This window comes from Lepeophtheirus salmonis, chromosome 14 (genome assembly GCF_016086655.4).
Source record: "Lepeophtheirus salmonis chromosome 14, UVic_Lsal_1.4, whole genome shotgun sequence".
NCBI classification, from domain to species: Eukaryota; Metazoa; Arthropoda; class Copepoda; order Siphonostomatoida; family Caligidae; genus Lepeophtheirus; species Lepeophtheirus salmonis.
This window is the reverse complement of record NC_052144.2, coordinates 18,940,195-18,960,806: the sequence shown is the minus strand read 5'-3', so window position 1 is coordinate 18,960,806 and position 20,612 is coordinate 18,940,195. Positions and strand designations below refer to the sequence as shown.

Here is a 20,612-nt window from a genome sequence, read left to right as displayed (position 1 = left end):
TATCAATAAAAAAGTATTTTTTTTCTATAAGCAGATGGGATACAGAGTTAAAAATGCTCAAATTATTCATCAATATGAATAGATAGATCTTCAATGTCTTGTAAGAAAGAAATGGTTTTCAAAATTATCATAATATGACTTTTTGTGAAGGTGTGATGAAAAAATTTCGGTAATTTTTCAAACTCCATATTTTCTTACAACACAAGGAGAGCTCCCTGTATAGAACACCTGATACTTGGTACAAGTTGGCATTCTTTAATGTATTTCCAAAAAGTTTCTAGAAGTTGTGTGTTCCAGCACTTTTTAGAATTACCACCTATTATTATACATTAGCTCCGGCTTCTTGATGTTGGTGAGCTATGACTCATTTGCAACAAAAATACTCAGATTTCAATATCACGCTTGAATGTGTAATGCACGTAAATAGTAAAACATAGTTTTACGAGAAAAGAGTTTAAAGCATTATCCCAGAGTTGTCTGTAAGATAATATATTTGGAGGGGAGAGGCTTGGTTATTGTATATTTTGTTGGGAAAAAATCAAAAATTAAATTTCAAATATTTTACATTTAAAAAAAATCAAAAATTCACAGTTGATCACAAAATGTTAAAAATTTTAATTTCAAATATTAAATTTTTTGGGGAAAAAATCAAAAATACACTACTACTTGGATTATATTGGATATATTAGAATAAAAATTCTGAAATTTTTAATATATAATCTTTAAAAAAACGATAAAAAAATTCACTACTATTCACAAATAATAAAACTTTTTGGAAAACAATTACAAATATTACCATTTTTTCTAAAAAAAATTCAAAAATTCTCAGTTATTCTAAAAAATTATTTTTTTTGGAAAAAAAATTCAAAACTTGTAATTTCAAATAAAAAAAATTGAAATTTGTTTCTTTAATCCACAAGTACTCGCAAAAAATTAAAATTTTGGCCAAAATTTCCCAAATCTACAGTTGTTCACAAAGATCAAAAAATTAAATTCTTTGGCAAAAAGAAGTTCCGAAATCCCATCTTATTCACAATAAAATTAATTTTATGGAAAAAAAAAATTCAAAAATCCACACTTTTAACAAAAAAGTTCATATATCAATTTTTCAAACAAATCACAAAAAATGTAATTTAAAAAAAAAAAATTAAAGAAATGGAATTTTTTAGAAAATTAAATTATATACAATTTTTCTTTTAGAACAAAATTTCACGAAAAAATGGTATAAAGAAATTTTTAAATTCAAAAATACATTGGCATTTACAAATTCTTAGTTTTTCGAAAAAAAAAAATTTTTAATGTTAAATGTTATCGATTTTTTTTTTTTTTCAAAACTTCACTACTGTTCACAAAAAATTAATTTTTTGGGAAAAAAAATTGAAATCTTAAGTTTATTGAAAAAATTAGAATCCATAGCTATTTGTAAAAAATAAATTTTTTCCATAAAATTCCCTATTTAGGATAGACAAGTAATTAATCAAATGAAAAAAAAATTGGAAAAAAAGAAATTCAAAAATCCACAGGAAAAAAAAATCCACAATAAAATTTTGAAATAAATTAGAAAAGAAATTTTTTTGGAAAAAAAATAAAAAATGAAATGAAATTTCAAATATTAAATTTTCTAGTAAGAAGGAAAAATTATATAATTAACTGCGGGCGTGCTTGTATAACGAAAGGATTTTTAGGCTACGTGGATTTCAATTATTTTATTTATGTTTAATTTAGCTATGTACGTTTAGATAATGTAAATATTCATTTATGTAGAGATTTAATAAAAAACTATACTTATTTCTGGATATTTATCCAATTACATATACAATTATAATTAAATTATCTGCAACTGTAAAAACAAAAAACAGAAATATATAAATGTTATTTTATTAATTACAAAAAGTGTATGAAATATACATAATGTCATAAACAGGTCATTTATACAATTATGATGAGTCTATACATATAATTGTAGAAAAAAGAATATACTATTCATATTCACGTCGTTATTTTTATTGTATCACGCAACCTTTCTTCAAAAAAGAAACCTAAAAAAGGACCAAAATCATACTGCTATTTATTTCTTAATTATTACCAGACTATAGTTGACATATTATTTCCCACGATTTTGAAAATATATATATATTTTTCATAATATTAAAATCCTACATATTATTTTATTTGATACTGTATTATAATATTGGCAATTAATATTTTATAAGTGTAGATATACATTTATATTTGTATATGATAGCCAAAACTTATTTGTAGAAATTATAAATAGCCAATATATATAAATACAACGACTACTAGGGATTTAAAAAAAAAATGTTTCCGTCCTTATGGGAACAGATTATTAAGTATAACATAACTTATTACTTCGTTTCTTTATAAAAAAGAATAAATTATGAAATACCCATGAGGCATCAGTTGACACAGGGTAATCGATAGCTGACAACAAAATACATAGTATATTTTGGTCTTAGTGAGTGTACTCAGATCAAAAGTTTATTTTTAATTCCGAATTCGATTCAAGAATTGTAATTTTTTTAATATGTTAAAACACATGCTCAGAATAGATATTGAGAATATCAGCCATTTTGAATTGTTACTTTGTTTTTGACAGGTTGAACATATAAAGGTATTTTGTTGTGCTCCGATTGCAGAATACACTTTGACTCTATTTCAGAGAGCAATAAATAGACTGGACCTAAAAATAGACATGAAAACCATAGACCCATTTGTAATTTTGAAAAACCCTCCAGCGATTCTTACCAAAAGTGGATTAGGTATAAGTTGATGCAATTTTCGATTTTACCAATAAATTGAGAGAAATTCCAGAGGACAAGAAGTGTCCATTCTGTAAAAAGGAAACGGAGACATCACCTAATATTATTCTCTTTACTTTTACCAAACGGTTGTAACCATGTTGAGAGTGGGGGAGGACATTAAATGTCGTTACTTGGAGTGAGACTCACCCGCTGGATTGGCCTGTCGTCACGTCTCCTTTATATGACGAGTGTCTCAAAATAATGAACATAGTTTCCAAGGACCAGGAGGTGCTCTACGTGGCAAAATATACGAAAGGAATTATTCAACTCTGAATCCAAAGCTGTATGTCTTAATATCATGGACTCCTTTTCCAGTGGAGGTACACATCGTGCCATGTAATAATCACTAATTACATTGTTGGCAAATAACATCCAACCAAGGAGCGTTGTTTTTTAGTATTAATCTGCTTCTCATCTATGATAATTTTTTAAAGAAAATTTACTTGTTTTTAATCATCTATGAAGGGGGGGGGGAGAGAAAAATAAATAAATGAAAGATGTGGATCTAGATTATCTATCTTATTTAATTATAATTAATTATTTAAATGCATTTTATTTATAATTTTCTAATCATATTATTTAAATTTATAGTTTTTAATCCTTATTGAAGGGGGGAGGTCTTTGATTTTTATTCTAAAATCCATAAAGTTATTAGCATTGACGTATAAATAAGTATAATTTTATTAAATCTAAGTTTAAGCAATTAATGTTTTTTGTGCATTTCATATAAAAGTATATGAGTAGTTAATATTACTTTTTTTTAACCCTATAAAGATCAACCGGGCATACAACACAGTTTTTAAAATATATATTGTTCTTGCTTCCGCAATGATGAACTTATTACAACCATACTATGAGACTTTATATACTAAATTTGTGTGTTGATATTAAACAAATATGTATTTGAAGAAATTAACTGAAAAAAATAACTATACAAGATACTAATGAGGCAAAATTGGTGCCATCAGACCCGGTGTTCTGCAAAAATTATAAATTGGTCTGATTTGTCGGATTCCGATAATTGTAAACGGATTTATGTCGAAGAATATTTTTAAGACCTGTGGAGAAGCACCAAAAAGTAATAACCTAATGCTCTACAATTAAAAAAAAAAAGATGTGTTGCCAATTAAATTTGGCATTTTCTTAGAAAAAATAATTATCCTCTTAAAATTTTTCAATGAAAAGTTTCATGAAGAGAAACAAAAACATAGAAAAATATACAGATGTTAATGGTATGGAAAATGGGGGACATCGTCAATCTGATATAATTTTAAAACATTGTCAAATAAAACTTTAAATGTATAATGGAACGACGTAGCTCAATGGTCAATTTTTTCCAGAGAAATTATTCTGGGGAGTTCAACGTGCATAGTTGCAATTTTTTGTCTATGGGGCTCTGCAGGATTACATATATATATATATATATATACTTTTTTAGGCTGGGGTTTGAATATTTTTTGGAAAAATCAAATTTTTGGAATAAAAATTTCAAAAATCCATTGTTATTAACAGAAAAATAATTTTTTTTTCAAAAAAAAGTTACAAAATTAAATTTAAAATATGACATTTTTTCGAAACTAAACACAAAAATTAAATTTTCAGAGAAAAATTTAATTATGACATTTTTTTCGAAACTAAACACAAAAGTTAAATTTTCAGGAAAAAATTTCAATCTAAAATTTTTTTTACAATAAATTAAATTTCAAATTTTCAAAAACTACAGCGTCTCCGGCCCACCTCCTAGAGAACAAGGAAATATACTTAATGTTTTTGACCGATTAAAGGAACATTGAAAAAAATAATAATAAACTCGTACTGTCATTACGACACAATAATAAAACTTTTTGATTTATTAAACTTGTTTTATTGCCTTTTCGCACCAGCAATGTATGTTGTCACACCCTGCATTAGTTAATAAGTTGATCACTCTTATTGATTAATTTAAAAAAAAAAAAGTCTAACTAAATATGTTAAACGACCTCTAAAGTTACTACTTATTCAAGGTGATTTATGCCTACATATATGTAAGTACATACTAATTATCCTTGACGTAATTATCTATTTAAAGCTTCTCCCTTTTTATTGTCATTATTTTAAATACACTATCTGACAAAAAAAAATATATATATTAATAATTCATACTCCAGAAAGTTATGGACCTATTTAGTTAATTATATGAGTACTATAAAAGGGGTTTTATTAAGATATATGTATATATATATTTAAACGCTATCCTCTAAATACAATTTTAATATTTATCTGTATTTTTAATACTCCTCCCTTTTTTATATAATTGTTCCAGGCCCAAAATGTTGCTCGGATGGTGACTGTAGTCAAAAATGCCTCGGGACCTACTGCTGTGACAACTCCTGTAAGCATCAGAAGGAATTCACACTACCCGAGAGATGCAGTTGCTCTACAGATGAGGACTGCCATGGACTAGGAGATGGATTTGAGTGTCATCGCTGCGTGGCTGTACCAGAGTATGATGGTAAGAAAGTTTGTGGAGTTGTTGATCCCAAATGCTGTCATGGAAAGCCAAATTCTTGTGCCAAGGATGAAGTAAGATACTTTGTTGTTATAACAAATCAATAGTTAAATAATAAGTATATATGTAAGGCAGAAACATAAAATCAGATTCCCTCAAAATTGAGCATCCCACAAATCTTTACCACCCCTCTTATTCAATTAATGCTGGTTCATTTTTCTGACCCTTTGTAATTTCCCTTCAAATACTACCTCAAGTGCTTATCCATAATATTTAGGCATCCTAATACTATAATATATATTTTAGAACAATATAACACAGTATTTACTGTTAGTAGTTGTTATTTTAGATACTTGAAACAACTTATAAAACCAATTGAATATTTTATCCCCATTCTATTTGATACCTATGTACTCATAATCTAAAATGGCAGTTAAAGAAAATAATATCAAATTTTGTAGACTTTAAAAAATAGACTGATTCATAATTTATCCTTCAACAATGCATGTTCAACAGTCAATAAGGCATCTTCAATTCACCTTTTATATTATTTTTTAGGAATATCTCTAACAATGTTTCACCACTGGATATAAATAATAACATCAACTCTTGCTTCCTTTAATTTAGAAGGATGATCCATTAAGGGAATTTTATTATGTGGCCATGATATACGATTTGAGTAATCAGTGAAATTGATACAATTTGATTGAATTGAGTGAAACATTTGTTCTTTTACAAAAATCTTGCTAACTCTCGTGAAAAAGGATTTAAAAAGTAATGTTCAACTTAAGAGTAATCTGGAGAGTAAAAAATAAATTATGAACATATATTTAAATATGTTACTGGGTGCACTGTATATAGTGTTCACTGATTCATATAGTAATACAATATGAAGAAAAAAAGGAGTATAATACACAAGGAGCACTGTATAAAATTAATGAAGTATCGTAGCATTTGGTTCAATTCAACTTTTAAAAAGAATAAGGGAAGTATTTCAATTTAAAAAAATGAATGTGACTTGCGATGAGGTTTAGCAACGAGCTAAAGTACTCCCTGGCTCATCAAATCATATTAATTTTTATTTTTGAGGAAATAATGTTGAAGAATTGAGTGAGTAGCTAAGTGTGAGCGTGCCCACAAAAAACGTAGAGTAACACTGATGATTTCTTGAGGTGTACCAGCGGAAAAAATGTAGGCGTTAGGTGGGAATTGTTAGCGAAAAATTATCTAGAACCAATTTTTATGCATCAAAATTATATGCTACGATTCTTCCGACAAATTTTAAAAGACTTTATTATATCTACGCGTTCAATTTTTGATTGATAATCCATTTTTTTGCACCTCAAAAAAAAAACCAACAAGTTTGACCAATTTCTTTTTTTTTTGCACTCATTTTTTTTTATTTCGAAAAAAAATAAAAGGTGCAAGTCCCTTTTTGGGTCATAATTCAGCCCCTTATCTAGTCTCCTTGAGCTCCAAAAACGATTTTTGTATTTTGAGTATAGAATAAGCCCCTTTTTATCAGCCTCTTCTCCGAAAATTAACACATAGTCATAGCCTGACCAGGTTCTAAAGGGGCACCCACGCAAAGTTTCAGCCTCTTAGGGCGTCCATAAAAGACAAGCACACAAACTCTATTATATATATACAGACATGGGTAGTTCATATTTTAAATTCGATCTGAGAAAGCTAAATTTGAATAATCTGTTTGTTTTATTTTTTTACTATGTAAAAAAAGACAGAAATATAACACTACCTTTTTCTACTTTTCTTCTTTTTCGTATATAATTCCGTTTATATTTTTCTTCACATATGTATATAATATGAAAAACAGAGCCAGAATTGGATATGAAGAAAATTTCCAATGAACATCTAAATTATACAATAGCTTTATGGGTGAATAATTTCTAATATACTTACATATATATATAGCTATTTTCTTAAACTTATGTAAGACAACCATAAAAAAGAAACAAGGAACTTTCGACGAGGAAAAATTATTATTACAAGCTTATTCTTTAGCAGTCAAGAGTATTAATAGAGTTCGAGGACAATTGGCCCAAAACATTTTTCCCGAATGGTATTTCACCGATGTGTTAATTGCACAGGGTTCAGCGACCGGAAAGGAATGAACATAACACAAAAATGACATTTCTTTCATAATTTATTAGCAACTACAAACATCTTCATCTCATAAAAACTGATTTTGTCTATCAATTCATATATTTTTTTCACTAATGAATAGAAAATTTTTCCAGCTTCCTTAGACTTAAAAAAAAATTATTTATGAATTAGAGGAATCCTTTTTAGCCCAAAACATCGAAGCAATTTGTATGTAAAAAAATTATTTATTAGTATCTACAAATATCTTCATCTCATAAAAACTGATTCCTTTTATAAATTTTTTTACTTTTTTCACGTATGAATAGAAAAATATTCAAGCTTCCTAAGTATTTTTAAAAATTGTTCTTTGTCAACTGGAAGGGGTGATTTTTTGCGGTTAATTCCATCCTCTATTTATTAGCAACTATAAACTGCTTCATCTCATTAAAAACTGATTCTGTCTATCAATTTATATATTTTTTTCATTAATGAATAGAAAAACGTTCAAACTTCCTAGGTTTAAAAAACTAAAATCATTATTAGAAATTTAATTTTTGGCTCGATACGTCGGAGCCAATTCGTAGGTAATTTTAAATTATTTAATGAAGCTGTATATTGCAACTTTTTCTTTATTTTTTGCAATGTCAATATATTTTAAACCTTCAAGAACATTAAAAGGGTAATTTTTTTAAAATGTCTTCAAGAAAAAGTCGTCAAATTTATGATTTAAAAGATGTATATATTTATGGCGTTTTATGCGTCATAAAACTTCTTATCGATCATTTGTTCGAGCAACTTAATACATGGAGGAGGAAAAAGATTAGAACACTCCGTCTTTTGTAACATACCTACTGGATATGTTATGTAATGATAATGACTGTTATTTTGCAAAGAAAACAAATAGTTTTTTATTGATTATATTCATTAATGATCATTATTCAAACACAAAATAAACACTTGCTTGTTCATGAGTATTGTCCAATATAAATCATGTAGAATGATAATTAATTAATATCGGAGATGTGATTAACACTTCTTCCATTCGAATCGCTGTTGTGTTAGTTGATTATTTAAAGTACTAAAACGGTAAAAATTTGAACTACAACCACATACTACTCAAGTGTACTTATAAAATGAATATAATTAATAAGATATATATATATTTTTATTTTTATTTTCACATAAAGACTTAATTCGTTTAGAGAAGTTACATATATAAAGAAACTTTTTAGTTTACAATGAAAACCCTAAACTAAAGTAATTACAACAGTTAATTAGCACGGTGAGTCAAACGATAATTAAAATACTTAGTAGTAGTTTATCACATTTCATAAAAATCTTCAATAAAATTAGTAAAATGATTAGGTAGAAAAACAATGAATCAAAATTATGAAAATCATACAACTAAAAAAAAAGTGGGATGGAGACAAAAAGACAATAATTAAGCATTGGATGCACTAAACTTTTTAAACCGTCTGTGGATGTGTATTAGACGGTGAAGAAACGTCATATTGTCTTTCGAACCATATGGGTAGTAGTGTATCAAATCCCCCGTGTACTTCCACGTTAGATTACAAGAATCAGGAATTTTAATGGCAAAGACGAAGTGTCTTGCAGCAGTTGAAATAAAAATAGCTCTAAAATCTTCATTTTGGATAAGGACGCCTTCTGTCAGCTTCTCTGATTTCCTACTTCTACGGCTCGAGAGAGATTTTTTGTAGGATCACTCGACATATTTGAAGTGAGCCCGAATAAAAGAATAGCAGTCACGAATGTATTACTTATTCCTGCCATGTTAAGCAATATGAATTTTTTCAGTGAATGTAGTGAAGGGCAGTTAGCAAAAGCATGAATAACTGTATTAAACAATTTTCCACAGTCCTTGCAAGGAGCATTGCAGAATATACATCCCGACGATATCTGAAGTTGCGAAGTGAATCGCTTTCCATCTTTTACTTTTAAAATCGAACCCATGATTATCTTTTTCCACGACATGGGCAGGCCCAATATTTTTTTTAATTTGTCGAAAATTTTGTCAGCTTCCTCATTATAATTTAATGCAAAATACATTCTCAAATGCCATGGAGTGGGCATCATGTGATGGTCTGTAGCCCTCTATAGTGGATAAAAAAATTCTTACAGTTGAACATTGAGTCGTTGCTCAAATCGTGAAAAGAGATGAGGCTAACCATTCTAACTGTTTTGGTTCCACGAGGTTTTTAAAATAAAACTTCTTTTTAGAATTCTGTCGCACAACATCAGTGGTGGAAGTGTATGAAAATGACGATGTACCTTTCCAAATAATCTTATGTGCTGCCGCTAAAGATGGAAATAATTCCAATAAGTGATCATTTATAAAATCTGTTCCCAGCATAACTCATTTGTACATCGGTTGTGAGGAAATAGTAGCTTGCTACTCAGTCTCTGGATGTCTTGAAAGGTCAATTAGAACTTTTTTGATAGACTTAAGGTAGTATTCTTGAGAGCAGAGATAATCCTCCACCCATAAGAGATCTAGGTAGTTTGATTGAGGGTAAATAGACCCTATGAAAAAACATTAAGCCAGGAGTCTTCTTCTTCAATTGCTCTATCAGCGAGCGAGGGAATAGCTGTTGCCTTATATAGGATATTAGGAATAATTAAGAAATTATATAGGTCAATCCTCTTTTGAAGGTTGAAACTTCTCCATTGGTAAATGGAAGAACAGCCATACTTTTTTAGGAATGTCCAGTTTGAACAATAGGCACCTTTGGAATCCCATACAATTCCCAATATCTCCACTGTGTCCTTAATTGAACAGTTGTCAATTTGTATAGCCTTACTTGGGCTCAATTTACCAAGAGGAAGAACAACCGTCTTTTTATAGTTGATTTTCAAACTGGACCTCATTTCATACTTCTTGAAATAGTTCAGAATTACTACAAATCGTCTAGTTAATTGAGGCTCAGAGTTAGTTTCTAACATCAATGTGACGTCGTCGGCATACATATCAATTATATGTCTCGAGGTGCCAAAATCTGCAGCTCTTTCTTAAGGTAATTGGTTCGCTTTCTCCCTCCCCTATCGAAATAAACTTCATTATGAAAAGGAGCTTAGAGTTACAAATCTGAAATTTCATTTTTTAAGTTTCTCAATAATAGGCCAATTGACAGACTAATGATTTTTTAAATATAGGATTAAAAAAAAAAAAGATTATAATTCATTTTCTACTCGTTATGGGTGTCCGGAAGAGGTGGGCTGGAGGGGCTGTAGCTCTACCCCTAAACATCCGGAAAAAAATAATTTGGAATTTTTTTCCCACCTATTACTTAATTTTTCAAATTTTTTTCCAAAAAATTTAATTTCTGGTAATACTTACGGAATTTTTTAAAAATTCTACAACATTTAACTTTCTGTGAATAGCTACGGATTTTTGGAATTTTTTTTTTTAAATTTATGAATTACTATAGATTTTTGTATTTTATTTTTAAAAACTTAATATTAGACTTTTTTTCACATTCATGGATTTTTGAAATATTTTCCAAACAATTAATTTTCTTTGAATAGATATGGATTTTTGAAATTAAAAAAAATAATAAGATTTGAAACTTTGTTCCCCAACAGTGAATTTTCTTTGAATAGGTTAAATTTAAATAAAAAAAAGCTCCAAAAGGTTTTAATATTTTTATATAGCTTTGGATTTTGAAATTTAATTTTTGAAGTTTTTTGTGAACAGTTGTAAATTTTGGAATTTTTTGTCATTGGTTAAATATTTTTTTCAAAAGACTAATTATTCGAAATTTGATTTTTATAATTGTTTTCCACAAAATCTAATTTCCTGTAATTATCAAGAGATTTTTGAATTTTTTTTTTTTTTTTTTTTAAACTAATTTTTTGTAAAAAAGCTGTGGATTTTTGAAATTCAAGCAAGGATATAGGCAGGAGTACCTCCAATTTCGATCTTTAGTTCTACTCTGAGTCCAAACAGGATTTACACTTAGAATTTCTCAAAAAATCAAAAAAACAATGTTCTGATTGACAATAACAAACAAACTCACTAAAAGATGCTTAAGATTTACAACTCTTTGTATCTGTTTAAATGATAATTATTATGGTATTGACTTAATTGGTTATTATCTTTATTCTCATAGTTTTATTCTTTATCTTTTATAAAGCAATAAACTACATTTATGTTTATGAGATTATCATCGAGAGTTTTTTTAAAACATTAATGTTGATCGTCAACACTGAAAAAAACGATGTTTAAAGTTGATCCTCAGATTTTATGACCAATGAAAATGGGTTTATTAAAATCGCTCTATAAATATATTCAATATAAAAGGATTATACTTATCTACTCATCAACGTTTGAGTTTGAATTTTTATGTATGACTAGTTATAAAAAGTTTGAGTACGTGTTTTTTTGTTTGTTTTTTTATAGGTCATTTCTATTTCCAATTTTAAGAGTTAATGTAATGAAAGTTTTCAACTTAATTTATAAGCTACTAGAAATCTAAATAAAAACAACCTTCTAAAAAAAGAATAAAATTGCACTGTTTTACTTATGAACTTTTGTGGGTACACACTAAAATAATTAATTTTGTTGTTAAAAAATACAGTTTTATTATTATAAAAGGAAAAAAGTGATTGATATCATTCATTTTTGAAAATGTTGAATGTTCTTTGTCTCCCCCCCCCCCTTATTTTTATATATGTTTTAAGTCAAACTGGGATATAAACATAGATACACTAACAAGGGATAGAACAGCATAAAAAAATACATTAGTCGTCATTAGATATATAGCTACTTGCACTAAATAAATCATGGAAGTTTACTTCAAAAATTGGATATTTTGAAAACCTTTCGAGAAATGAGATCAAACATAATATCAATAATGACTTGAAATGAACAAATATACATATATCATGAAACCCTAGATTTTGATTGAAACAAAGTTATCATTTTAATAACCAATTTGTGCAGAATATTTTTCAAAATGTATTTTGAAAAAAAACTTGCAAAACAAAACTAACTGAAAATATTTTATTAGATAGTATTACACTTATTTCTAATGTACTAATTATTTAGAATGTTTGATATTTTTCCTTAATCAGTATTCCAATTTTTTTAATCATAATTTTTCCGCTTAATACTCTGCCGAACACGAGCCCTCTTTTCTGTAAACTGTAAAATATTTATACTTTATGTTGAGATCAATCGTTGTTTAGTACTAGCAGAATATCAAGAGCTTCTTGATACATAAATAAAGAAAAAAAAATTGAGATTTTAGAAATAACTTTTAATCCTCAACCGGAAGTTGATGAAAGTTAGAGGAATTTTATTTTATTAAGTAATATTGATGAAATATATATTTTGTTTTAAATTATCAACCTTTCTCAAAACATGCTGACATTTAATAAAGCGTGTATGGAGCCCATTTATTTGAATCTCTTTTTTTCATAGAAAGTATCTAATATCAAATATACTTTCATTGTTCATTTTTGCCAAATAAGACACCTATTTTACAAATTTATAATTTTGGACTTGAAATACTGTCTATTAAGCTCTTAAAAATACAAATACTTTTATTTTTTAATCCTTAAATATTCTAAAAGTGTGTCATTTTTCATTTGTTTTGAATATTTAATTCCTTTTTTTTCGATAACCTTTCAAAAAAAACTATGAATGATTAATTGCTTCTAATTTTATTTTTGTTTCATTAATTAGGGAAATCAAATGCAATTTTAAATTATTTTCTTCTCCATGAACTTAAGTTGAAGCATTGGTTACATCTTTTACTGCAATTTCATAATTATTTTTGTGTGGCATGATATGTTGAGAAGTCAAAGCGATTAATAGACAAAACTAATAAGTTGAGATTCAGAAATGATTACCGTGATAAAAGGCTCATTAGCATCACTCCATCTGTTATTTCTCTCTTCTTTTATTCTTAGAACTTGATAGTATAACATGTTCAGAATGAGCATGCTATGCACCTTTCTCAACAAATTTCATGGCGTAACTTTTTTTTTTTTTTGAAAATTAGCCCCAGTGTTACAACAACTGAGCTCCTCCAATATAGCCAAATATTAATTCCATTTTTGGAAAAAAATGGAATATATACATATATATATAGCTGTTGATTTGGCATCTGACTGATAGGAGCCCGATGACCAATATAAGATCCTCCTGTTTTGGATGTTAAAGTTACATGCTCTTGTTTTTCTTTTGAGGATATATTTTATCATTCTACCTTTGGAATCTTCGATTCTCGATGACAGAGACATGATATATGAATGGATGAACATTTTTTTAATATTGCAAGTTGCATATCAACAGGATAAGAAAAGGTCAATTACGTGTGAGAATATCAAATAATCTGATGTCCATACACAATATTTTCCCAAACTTTTGATGAAATTCTTCTTCTTATGCCAGTTATTTTGCTAAGCATATCACATTTTATCTTTCATCTTCCTATGATTGAAGCATCATTTCTGTGATTAGGGATTATTATAAGATTAAAATTGGCTTGTTTCCATGTAGCAAGTACAAATGGAAGAATGTTAATCATCATATATGTATATAGTATAGTACTTATTTAAAGGTCCTACATAACGTTCTCGAAGTAGCTGACAGCACTTCAATATGTCCCAAAGAGTTAGCCCAACTAATTTTGGTAATTCAGAAGGGCCTTTGATTTTAATCATAGTAATAATAGCAGATTTGTAGCATTTTTGAGACGTCATTTTCAAATTATTCAACAAAGTAATTTTTTTCTTTTGAGGTCAATCTTTTATTTCTAATAGAAACGTTTTTAAGGATTATTGCAATTTTATTGAAAGGTTATTAATATTTGAATAAACTTTCATTAATAAGGATTGAAAAATTGATGTCAGTCATAAATATGTAGATCATTAAAGGTAATCATTAAGACAGTTTTTTTTGTTCAATTTGATAAATTGGTATTGGTATAATAAGATGCCTTATTTGGCATAAATGAATAATCAAAATATATTCGATAATAATATTAAATACTCCGTGTGAAAAAACGAGATTTGAGTAGTAAAAATTAAGGGCAACATCAAAATAAATACGCGGCATACGCGATAACAAAAGAGAATATATATATTTATTGACAGCATGTTTGGAACTAAAATGCTCATATGATGAGGCTAGTTGAAGAAGGATTGTTGAAATATTATTGCTAAATAAATGTTTAGTCTTTAATACTTAAAAAATAAAAAATCCTGTAACTTGATTCAAATCGATAGTTTTATAGAAAGACCATCAAAATTTAATTTATTTTTCTCCAAATTTTACATATTTTCAAATCAAAGCATATCCATGAAAGATCTTTTTTCGGAGGCTTAATCGTTATTTCTTGTTTAGAGGAATAAGATGCAAAATAAAAAATATGCGATACTAAACTCCCGAGTTTGGTAATTATGGTACGTATAGTACACATGCATATATACTTTGTACATGTCCCCTCGACAATTTCCTTGAGACAAAACAGGGGTCATAATGTTGAGGTTTCGTTTTTTTACATTTTAATTAGAGTTATCGATACAGTCATTTATATTGAATGTATTAATACAGCCTTGATAAGGAAATGAACATAAGAAAGATGTTGACTAGTGATATAGGCATCCTTACCTTTAATGTAGCGTACAACCTTTCACCTTTAAAAAAAAAATTTAAAAACCCCAAAATCAATTAAGAAACAATTTTTTCCCTACTATGGGAATAGTTAACAGCATAACCAGAGCAAGTTTAAATTCTCCCAATCACTGGTCAGGACATTATTCTAAAGAAAATAAAAAAAAATATGGACAGCTCAAGACAAAAATACTCTGTAAATTTTTGTGTTACTATGATAATTCCATGATTATATTATTTATGTAGTTATAAACCAGAATAATTTTGAATGATCTGATCTTTTCTCTCTCTTGACCCCTCTAAGCCTTGATTTTGGCCCTTCAAAGATCTAAGTTTCGTTGTTGTTATGACGGGACCAGAGAGTGATGTTGTGTAAATAAGGCGTCGGCTTTTTGGGTGTCAAGGCTTCATTTGTTATCCCTCTTTAACTAGAACTAATCCCAGACACTTTAAATTAAAATATATTAATCCTTGGATTAAAAAGCAAGCGTATCCTGGAAATTTAGCCAAAAATTTAAAGTGAAATAATAAATTGAGAAATTTTGTCCATGACATGACTTTATACTTTATGGGTAAAAGAAAGGAAAACAAGAAGAGGATATTGAAATGATAAATAATGACGGGTCATTAATTACTCTAAATAAATTCAGGATTAGATCAATTTCCAAAGAATAAATAATGATGAAAGTAGAAATTAATTAAATCTACCAAGAAAATGGAGTACTCAAATAAAAGAATTAATAATATACAGGGCGCGGGGATCAAATTGTCGCCTACTTTAAACCTTGATAACTTGAAGACGACATTATCAAATAAAAAACCGGTTACCAAATAGGAAAGCTATTCTCATCAGCTGACGTAGTTTAGTTAGCATCATGCCGTCATCATACGAGGAGATAAAGAGCTATAAGTGGAACGAGAAGCTTTCGTGGTCCGCCGTAGTCATGGCATTGGTTAATAATGGAGGTGAAATCTCCAATTCAACGATTGCTTCAACCTTAAGAGTGAATTACACGGACTGTTCAGCGTATCCGTAAGAAGCTAGAGGACACCTGGGATGTTGATGCTACCATAAAGAGGGCACCCAAGGAGGAGGGCACCGACAGGAAGGTCAGGGACACCGAATTTGTCGACAAGGTGAAGAAGATGGTTGAGGATGACCCTACTAGGTCCATGAAAGCCGGAGACAGGCCCTGGGTGTGGCAACAGGACTCAACACCCTGCCATGTGTCCAAAATCTCCATGCAGTGGTTAACCGAGGACTGTTATGACGTCGTAACCAAGGATTTGTGGCCTCCTAACTCTCCCGACCTTAATCCTTTGGACTATTTTGTCTGGGGCTATGTCGAGAGACATACCAACAGACATCCCCATAGCACCAAGGCCAGCCTGATGGACTCCATCAAGGAGGTATTCGGCAACATGGACAATGAGATGGTTAGAAGAGCCTGCGGCCGGTTCAGAGGCCGTATTGAGGCCGTTATTGATGCCAACGGTGATTATATCGAATGAATGGCTACTCTATACCTATATGCTCGTCATAGTTTTGATTTTCAATAAAGAAGTTAAAAAATGTATATTTTGTGTTGTTTTTTGTACAAAAATATTTTGGTGACAATTTGATCCCCGCTCCCTTTAGATTAGTATGTAGTTACAGAGCCGAAAAAGCCTTATGGGCCTGTTTCCTAACAATTAGAAAAAATAGTGGTATCAAAAACCTAAGAACATAAGTTATTTCCGATATTTTCTGATGCAAACTTAATAAATATATTTCAAAAAATTCAAAGACAATAAAGGTTTCAGAGCCAACATCATAAGAGATAAAAATGTTATTCTTTAATTTGAAGACATTACTGAATTCCTCCTATACTTTAGCGCTTACTTGGATGACAAAAGTTAACTTTGAGCAGGTCTTACGAGATGAAGGATTGCACCAATCCCTAAAAAATGTTACAACATCTAATCATTAGCGAACCTGAACCAAAAGAGAGACAATATTACTGATTTTTAATGTCGACGCCCACAATCCCTAACATTGACTCCTAAAATAAGTTAAATGTGTTCTTTTCACTTATTGAAAGAGTCAATGTTACTTATTTGTATTGTCGACGCCCATATTCTGCTTATAAATATTTATGGAAAGTGGTCTTTGAATGTCCAGCATTTGATTCTCTTTTGTTCAGGGTCGCTAATCATTAGATTTTGTAACATTTTTTTAGAGATTAGTGAAATCCTCCACCGGAGATTCAATTTACCACCTGGAAACCATTGGCTGAGGTATGGACTCCACTTAAGGGAACAAATTCAAGATGACCGGAGGAACTAGTCCATGAATAAATTGCTGGGTGACATCTACCCTTCTCCTATTGATCAGTAGGGAAAATCCAGTATTATTTTCAAGTCACGTGTCATTAACTTACAAGTCACTATCATTTTCCAAGGCAAAAGACATCAGGAATCAGGCAGTGAAACTTTCCTTTGAATGGGCAGAATATTAGAAGAAGCTAGATTAGGTTCATGCTCAACTCAGACAAATTATGTAATATTTTGAGCTGCAAGTGTCTGATAATCAATTGTGAGAGTTATGTGAACCAAACCCACATTTACTGTTCTTATAGCAGGGAGAAAGAAATACCTTTTAAAGAGGTGGAATACATCAAAGATGAGAAAGAGAAGATTTGAAGTAAAGGCCCCCACAAAATGGGGGAATCTTCCAGAACACAAGAGACAGGCGAAGAAGTTAAAAAGGCAGAAAATGGAGAGGAACGTAGTTGAAAGGAAACGGAGGTAGGTGGAAAGGTCCAGAGGAGCTTGGGGTATCAAAGCAAAAAAAAAAAAAAAATACTCCAGGAATCTGCACTTTGTTCTATAATTCATCATTGTAGTGTATTATCTATATTGGTTCAAATTGAAGGTCCTTGATTCAAGTGTTTATGTACATCCTGTTTACAACTTGGCTCCCTCAAGTCCCAGAGTAAGGAAATGGTGAACAATGTTATGCCTTCTGTAGAAAAAAAATAGCATAAAGATTCACTCATCTACAAAATGTTGTCCTCTGAGGATTGGAGAGGTACAAAGAGTCTTGAAGAATGAAACCCAGGCATTAGGGGGGGGGGGGCTCTTTAATCAAACGAACACCCAAAATCAACTGTAATTTTTCCATAATTAGTGATATGCTGGTCAGATGATGTACAAGAACCACACCTCACCTGTATTCAAATCACTTCAGAGATGAGAAAGTTGATGGATACTCGTATAAAGGTACCCAATTAGCCTTGTCATACACAAAGAGTTGAAAGGATAATGAAAATGGTAACTGAAGCCACTGCCAATTATTTATTGAACAAAAAGAGAGATGGAGGGATTAGAGATCAACATAACAAAAGGAGGATTATTATTATTTTTTTACATTGATTTGAAGAAAACTTGATTTCTTAATATTCAATTCTAGGTTAAGTGTATTATAGACCCTCTGTTAGAAAATTAAAAATACAAATAAAATATCATAATACTTGTTTAATTTTTCTAAAAACTTCATTATTAGATTTTAATGTAAAAATATATACTCGTCATTTTTTATTTAAAAAATAAATAAAAAGTATTACCTGCCCCAATGATGTATTTACATCCAGATGAATATTTCTTAGTTGAATAAATAAATTTTAAAATCATTTTTTCACTATTAAGTTTGTAAGTATAAAAAAGGCTCGTAAAAAAATCATACTTGAGTTGTAAATTTCAGGTTCAACTCGGAATTCAAGTAAAAAGACCAGCAATTCGATTCTGATTAAAATAGAGATAAATTTATTATAAGTTATTTTGTTCAATACTTCATCTCTTGTTCCATTTAATTCAGAATGTGTTTCTATGAAATATGATTAATTTATCATGGATATAGTTTGTATCCAAATTTATGTTCTATTCAAAAGGGGACTTAAACTCACAGATAAGTTAGTTGTAATATTCGAGATTTCATTTTTTCTTGCCTGTAACGACGTTGTTTGTTTGTTTCTGTTTTTATTTCTTTTTTCTTTGAATAATAACAGACCCCGGTATATCTACGTGTTTTTTTTTTGTTTTTTTTTACAATTGTGATAGAATTGGAGTAATCACGCTTTTAAGCGTTTATACTTGTTCAAGACGTTCATTAGATAAAGCAATTATTTATACTTACGTTATTATTTTTCTACATAGGTTTGTACACATGGAACCTGTGTTCAATTAAAGTGTAGCTCCAATTCCACGTGTCCAACATGTTATCACGCACACGGCTCTGATGGAATCTGCGTCCGGGCAGAAAAATGTTGTTCCTCCCATGAAGAGTGTCGTCATACTCTAGGGAAACGCTGCATTAATGGAGGATGCATTTCAGGATCAAGTTGTTTATCACATGAGGAGTGCTATCGAGGACAACATTGTAACAAAGGAAGATGCATTCCATCTACTTATTGCTGTGAAAAAGAGGAGGACTGTCCTCAGGGTAAGTGGGTATTTTATTTACATTTCTACAAATGAAAATGAGTTCTTCTCTGTTTCTTGAATAAATTAAATTGTAACTTGGATTTCATAAATTAAGAATATGTACATATAAATTATGGTTGGGTCTTTTAATCTCTCCAGCAAAGTTGATGTTTTAAAATAATTACAAGAGTATATTCATTTAAACAACTGGTTGTTTTTGGGTTTATTTGAGCAATAAATTTAACATTCTATTTATATAGAAGCTATATAAAAAAATCATGAGCATACATACATATATAAAGCATAAATAAACATTTGGTATCCCCCAATTCAAAATATTATAATTACATTAATTTATAGCCAAATATTTATAATGATACAATTTATCAGGGTTTGAAAATGTATTCCAATATACTATATATAATTCCATATTTTGAAACTATAAGTTCATTTTACATATTAAACTGTACTTTTGATAAATTACAGATTCCTTCATCCAAGTGTGTTTTTTAAAACTCATACACAATTTTATCATTCTTGTATTTCGTCAAAACAAACAGAAAAATGCCAGAAAATCTGCAGTATTTTTTTTTTTTTTTTTTTTTTAAATATGTATTTGTATTCAATCCATCTTTTATATTAAGCCACCATGGACTGAGGACCATAGTTCCTTCCAGACCACTTTTTGGTCCTTAAATAAGGTAAATTGATACCTTGAGTCGTCATTGAGGGTTTTTATTTTTTTAATCACTTTGTTATATAATAATGTACATTAAATAAATACTCAAAATATTATATTTTTCATTTATATTGCATTATAATGAGAGAGAAAAGGTTTTTTTCTCAAGATATGTACAATGTTCCCAAATACAGGGGTGTCCAAAAGTCTTAAACCTCGTAGATTTAGTTGGCAAAATTTTGGCGGTAAATAATACTACATGCAATCTGATTGGTGGTTTTGCAATCTGAGTTCAGCCCCTCTCTTCTGATATAAAAAGAGGAACACTGAAGATATTTTTATTAGTCAAGATGCATCCTCTAAGAAATGCAGTAGTGAGTCTTCATCGTGCTGGCAAATCATCCCTTTTGAGATTTT

At 29.4% G+C, this 20,612-nt stretch overlaps 1 protein-coding gene across 4 annotated transcripts in view; it reads left to right on the top strand.

The window, feature by feature from the left end:
• The window catches only part of LOC121129336 (uncharacterized), a 227,360-nt gene that overhangs the window by 100,747 nt on the left and 106,001 nt on the right, over positions 1 to 20,612 (top strand). For all 4 annotated transcript variants that reach the window (XM_040725045.2, XM_040725047.2, XM_040725048.2 and 1 more), the window contains 2 exons: positions 5,125 to 5,384; positions 19,250 to 19,535. In XM_040725045.2, the coding sequence (XP_040580979.1) occupies positions 5,125 to 5,384; positions 19,250 to 19,535 (546 nt within the window). The remainder of the gene's footprint in view (positions 1 to 5,124; positions 5,385 to 19,249; positions 19,536 to 20,612) is intronic.